Raw genomic sequence first — 5,884 nt, 5'->3', positions numbered from 1 at the left:
TAATGTGGCAAAGCGTTTTGCCATGCAAAAACTTTTTGAACTAAAACGAGCAAGTCTTATTGAAAATCTCACAAGAATGATTGATTACGTGGTCGGAATAACCCAACATGTGAAATTAGAGCAATTCATTACTTCAACACTAGAGGGCAGTGCAACAACATAAAGAACGCCAATCCAGGCTTACCCAGGAGTTTAATGGAGTGTGTTCAGTGTATGTTTTTCTTTCATTAGCAATCCATCTATTCATCTTTGAAATAGGATACATACTGTAATTACATACAGCACAATGTGCACGCTCTCACATGCTCGCTGACACACACACACAGACATGCAAAGATACACTCGCACATAATTATCTTCACAAATACTTCACAAATACTATAATTTAATAATTTAACTAGGCAAGTCAGTTAACAACAAATTCTTATTTTCAATGACGGCCTAGGAACAGTGGGTTAACTGCCTTGTTCAGGGGCAGAACGACAGATGTCAGCTCGGGGATATGAACTTGAAACCTTTCGGTTACTAGTCCAACGCTCTAACCATTAGCATATAAAGGACATATTATTCATACATACGTCTATATATTCAGTTACATAGTATAAGACGGGATGTGTGTAATATTTAGTCCGTTCATTTTGTGGTTGAACGTGTGTGTGTGTGTGTGTGTGTGTGTGTGTGTGTGTGTGTGTGTGTGTGTGTGTGTGTGTGTGTGTGTGTGTGTGTGTGTGTGTGTGTGTGTGTGTGTGTGTGTGTGTGTGTGTGTGTGTGTAATGTTCGACACATGTCAAGTCAGTCAGTACTATTTACTTTGCTTTTACTTAACATGCTGCGCAACACAGGTAACAGAGTTAGAGGAAATGTTTGGTCCTCTTGTTCTTTACATTTTGGAGAGGTCTCTGTCTGTCTGTCTGTCTGTCTGTCTGTCTGTCTGTCTGTCTGTCTGTCTGTCTGTCTGTCTGTCTGTCTGTCTGTCTGTCTGTCTGTCTGTCTGTCTGTCTGTCTGTCTGTCTGTCTGTCTGTCTGTCTGTCTGTCTGTCTGTCTGTCTGTCTGTCTGTGTTTGTGTCTGTCTGTCTGTCTGTCTGTCTGTCTGTCTGTCTGTCTGTCTGTCTGTCTGTCTGTCTGTCTGTCTGTCTGTCTGTCTGTCTGTCTGTCTGTCTGTCTGTCTGTCCTGTGTCCCCCGCCAGTGTGTTTGTGTCCGTCTGTCTGTCTTGCAGAGCTCGGGTGGTGCGGGTGTGCTTCTACTTGGTCTCCTTCTTCTTCTGCTGGTACTTCCTGAACTGGTTCTGGATGGTGGCTGCAGCTTTCTCCACGGGCAGGGTGAGGCCGAGGGGCGCCGCTGCACACCCGTTGCTGCAGGCGGAGTCTTTCCGGTTGCACGTCAGGAGACAGGGCACAGCCAAAGTGGCAACAGCAACAGCCAACGTTGTATTGGGGAAGAGGTCCGAATTTACTGTGTGTAGCACACGTAGCAAGTACATAAGTAGTAAGGCACAAGTGGTTTGTAAAGTTAGGGGTTATGAAGTAATGTAACCTTTCAGCAAGCCTCTACGTTGGGTAGGCGATTCTACTACGTTGTTATCTATATAGATATATTGCCACGGAATGTCCGGGTGTTAGAGATAAGAAAAACATAAATCCACACACTCGTATACTGCTCCCGAAGGGTTTTGACGAGAAAAGGATGTTTCGACCCCGTAACTGGGTTGCAATGAGGAAGACCCAGTCAAACCCTTAAAACACTGTGGGAGCAGCATACCAGTGTACCAATTTTAAAAAATATATACACGAATGATTTCCTCTCGGATCCATTTCCTGGGAAATGTTTTCGAGATGTGTGCATTTCACTCTTTTAAACATTGTTTGGTCTCATACTCACTCTTTCTGAACACTCCTAGGCTGTTCCTCCTCGGGCCATCGTACTGTAAACAAGAACACAGTGTGAACTGCCAAAGAAGCTATAAAAAAACACTATAATAAAACATTACAGGGGGGGAAAAAAGGTGGTTAAAGGGTCAATCTGCAGTTGAAACAACAACTATTTCGGTGAAAACCTGAGGGGGTTGGTGCTGGAGAAAAGCAACCCCTCGGAAATTCATAGACAGAGAGCTGTGGATGCAAGGACTCACCATCCATTACATAAAAAAGTATAGTTTTAAGCATGTTTGGAGGCTATACGGTATCCTTTTTACATTTGTTTTCTTTTACAAACATTGGAGTAGAACAAGCTTATATTCTGGGTTCTCATGGGGTACAGGCAGTTGAACAAAGCTCACGAGGCATTTACAAAGTTATTTTCTTCCAGTATTGATGGTTGCGTATAATTTATAAGTACCAAAAAAAATGGATGTACGCACCAGCAAAACTGCAGGTTATACATCCCTCTCACTTACACACACACACACACACACACACGGGCACGCAGCACGCAGCACGCAGCACACGCTCACAAACAACACGCGGGAAATGCTCGGCTACTGGGGGAACACCCTGACTGTCCACCTCCTGTTTGCTCAGTGTATCGGGTCATTCTTCACAAGCCATACCAAGGCATCCCGACTTGCAGACAGGCAGCTATGTGTCCCCATAGCTAAGGTCATGTAGCGAATGTTATTCCGTAGAGGTGTTTCGGTAAATGTTGGTAATTAACGCTTGTGTGATTCAGCACTACAATAACAGGTGGCCCGGAGGCATGGAAAAATGCTGTGCGTTGATGGATCCAAAAACATGTTGTTAACTAGCTGTTCGTGGTGTAATTCTGTCATCGCCATGGCATTGAAAAGGCTAAGTTATGCAGTCCATCCTTCTGCCAGTATGCTTTGGTCTCTCTGTGTCAGATTGACTTTGGCGCCCCCTATCGCATCTGATGAGTATGGCAGACTAACAAAAACTAGGCACCTCAAACACAATGGTTTCATGAGATTTTCATGACCTTATTCGTAATAAATGTCTGGGGAAATTACATTTAGCACTGTCAGATACCTCTAGTCCGTTATATACCTCCATTCCCCTGTACATTTGTTCAGTTCATTATATCGGCAGATTGCTATCCCTTCCACCAGAGATCACACAGCTACAGCTGCACATGTTCTTGACACAACTGTGGGCCTTGACCTTGAGCAGAACCTACACACACTACCTCTCCGATCTCCGGTCTGGGTAACGTCCGCAGACACAAATCCCCTCAATAGGGATTACAGGTACCGCCTGCTGGAGAAGGTGAAGCCTGGGATTGGCCTGCCTGTCTGTCTCTCTGCTGTACCTATTGGCCTGTACCAATTGAGCTGAGGCCTTACATCATGTCGGACAGCAACCATTCTCAGCAACCATTTGAGGTCAGGCTTTTCAAAAGCGAAAGGCTGCTTCTGTCTTGTTATTGTAGCGCCACTTTCCATTGTTTCTCATGAAACACTTCTCAGATAGCCTGTAGAGAGATGGCCATGTTTCCTTGTACACGGCTACCATCCCCCGCACCCTACTCTTAATCCCAGTCCCAGCCTGAGCCGTCACTGCTGCTGTAACACATGACTACCTGCTGGCTGGATGTCGGTCAACATTAGCTAATTCAAGAGCGTGCAGTGGGCGAGAAATTGACTCCTCCTCCTCCTCCACAGCAGTCACCTCAGCACAGCGCGTCGTGCTGCGACGTCAACAAGTCCAAAAACGCTCAACGAGGAGGTATCAGATATGGCTTGAAATCTAAGTGGTTGTTTCAGTTGGGAGGTCATGCCACAGGGGAGGCATGTTTCCGGGGAGGGTGAGATGGTGTTAGGGGTGTGGTGCTGGCGGTGGCAGATGGTGGATGGGAATGTTTGAGGGACTGACCTCTGCTGTTGCGCTGCTCCTCCTCTTTTGGGACACATGGTGCACCTGCCAGGGCAGAACCTGGGTCACCACGAAAGGCAAGGGAGGATCCCTGCGCGCAAACCGCACTCCTATCTGGGATAGACATGGAAATGATTACATTTGCGTGTGTGTGTTCCTGAACTTCTTGTTTACCTTAACGTCAGTGGAACACTCTTGTCGTGTGCGTGCATACTGTGAGAGGTGGCAATTTAACCATGACTATTTGTGTGTGAGATAATTAAAGCCTCTTCAATCGGTGTGTGTGTGTGTGTGTGTGTGTGTGTGTGTGTGTGTGTGTGTGTGTGTGTGTGTGTGTGTGTGTGTGTGTGTGTGTGTGTGTGTGTGCGTGTGTGTGTGTGTGTGTGCGTGTGTGTGCGCGTGTGCGTGTTCATCCAATTACATCAAATCCCAAAGTGAAACGATGAGATCAAGTTGAGTATTGACCATCAGTTCACTCTCTTTTTCACGCGTACAGAACACTAATCAGGACAACTTCCTCAATATTTCTTAATTAAAAGCCCTCACTGTGGAGAAAGCTACCTGAGATATTCGTGCTCACGCGGGAAAAAAAACTTAGCAGACAGTATTGACATAACAATGGCTGATGGGGATCCTGATAAACTAAATGTAGCATCGTAGCGCCATAGATATTACATACGTGGACAACTCTTTCGGATACTCCATTAGGACATTTGATGACGCTACTTAGACAGCAGCTTGAAGCCTATCAAAGCCTATCAAAGCCTATCAAAGCCTATCAAAGCCTATCAAATGTGCAATACAGTGGTACAAAGTCAAATATACAGATCGAATGGTCTCCAGAATGCACATCGAACTCCACGAGTTGGACCAGCTGTTGACAGCATGTAAAAGTTATCGATAGACATGGGCTTACCTTTTCAACTACCCTGACCACCATGTACATAGCAGTTAGCATTGTAACTATCATCGTGACAACTCTTCCGTGATGCTACGGGATAGGCCCGCTGTGATACTGCTTATTTCCCTTATTTCCTCAGTCCAGCCGTGGAAGAGAGATCAGGTACACGCTGATAGATCCAAACAGTCAGTGGAGTGTGCTTTGCAGGAGGTAGATGGAAAACACACACACACACACACACACACACACATTCTCTGCCACGGCAGCCTAAGACCAATAAAGAGCTTGGCGGTACAGAAATAGAAAGGCGGTAATCATTTCCTCTACGCACGACTTTTCGTCCCTCTGGTGTGCCCTCGCCTCCTTGACAGTCAGGGAAGCTCTATATTCTCTGGCCAACCCAGGTGGCAAACAAATCATCTACCATAGAAGAAAGTCAATAGGTTAAGTCAAACAGGCCAATTTACATTCATAGTGGGGTTGTTGGATGGACCTCTTTGCTTGGGCATCCGGGTCGAGCAGATGGCAGGCTGCCTGGGGTCAGATGTTATGCTACAGGCGAGGAGCAGCTAGAGCATACGCAGTGGCCAGGGATTTGTGAACAGATTGAGCTCGAATGCAGGCACACACTGAGCACACCCCTTGGTTTCAACGTGGGTAATTGGGTAGCGTTTGGTCGAGACGGTTGAGATCAATGAGATGACAACGTACGTTCACCCACTCAAAAGAAATACATCAGAAAGTTTGTTTGCGTTTTTTTCCCAATGTGTTATCACCGTGCTTTCAATCAACTGAAAGCACAACCAAATTCCAATGGGAAAACAATGTCTGATTTTTGGATTGGCTGTCATCGAAATGTCCATCGCAACAACATTCAAATGGGAATACAATGTCAGATATGTTTTTTGTTTATACAACAAGGTGAATGTGTTATCTCTGTGCTTCCTCTAATAGCACAAACAAATACCTGGATTGCAGTTGTGACTACATCAAAACTGGATGGTGCTTGTGATCAATGCCGTTGGAGATTCTGTGCAGATTATTAAAGCCATTCTGAAGTTCTCCACGTACCGGCAATCACCTCTGCAAGCTATCTTGAACATGCACACTTTCTATAGGTACCCTAGCGGGTTGCCTAGCGAGTAGAGCGTTGGACT

General features: G+C 45.7%; 1 protein-coding gene across 2 annotated transcripts; it reads right to left on the bottom strand.

Moving 5' to 3' along the window:
- Positions 1-1,138: 1,138 nt before the first annotated feature.
- Positions 1,139-5,324, bottom strand: LOC121839261. 2 transcript variants are annotated; one of them, XM_042297125.1, is made up of 4 exons: positions 4,743-5,324; positions 3,827-3,940; positions 1,881-1,923; positions 1,139-1,454 (listed from the first exon to the last, which is right to left on the bottom strand). In XM_042297125.1, the coding sequence occupies exons 1-4, from the start codon at positions 4,794-4,796 to the stop codon at positions 1,243-1,245; spliced, it is 423 nt and encodes a 140-aa protein (XP_042153059.1). In that variant the 5' UTR covers positions 4,797-5,324; the 3' UTR covers positions 1,139-1,242. The 2 variants fall into 2 exon arrangements, with proteins under 2 accessions (XP_042153059.1, XP_042153060.1); XM_042297126.1 differs by having other exon boundaries at positions 1,139-1,367.
- Between the last annotated feature and the right edge of the window lie 560 nt (positions 5,325-5,884).

The sequence above is a fragment of the Oncorhynchus tshawytscha genome, linkage group LG14 (assembly GCF_018296145.1).
Source record: "Oncorhynchus tshawytscha isolate Ot180627B linkage group LG14, Otsh_v2.0, whole genome shotgun sequence".
Lineage (NCBI taxonomy): Eukaryota > Metazoa > Chordata > Actinopteri > Salmoniformes > Salmonidae > Oncorhynchus > Oncorhynchus tshawytscha.
The sequence above is the reverse complement of the archived record's forward strand: the minus strand, read 5'-3'. Positions and strand labels throughout refer to the sequence as shown.

Excerpts from the sequence above, each read along its gene's own strand:
- LOC121839261 (XM_042297125.1), bottom strand. The coding sequence starts at position 4,796 with ATGATAGTTACAATGCTAACTGCTATGTACATGGTGGTCAGGGTAGTT. Across the intron at positions 3,941-4,742 it reads TGGTCAGGGTAGTTGAAAAG|ATAGGAGTGCGGTTTGCGCG; the intron begins GTAAGCCCATGT and ends TGTCTATCCCAG. Across the intron at positions 1,455-1,880 it reads CCTAGGAGTGTTCAGAAAGA|TAAATTCGGACCTCTTCCCC; the intron begins GTGAGTATGAGA and ends TGCTACACACAG.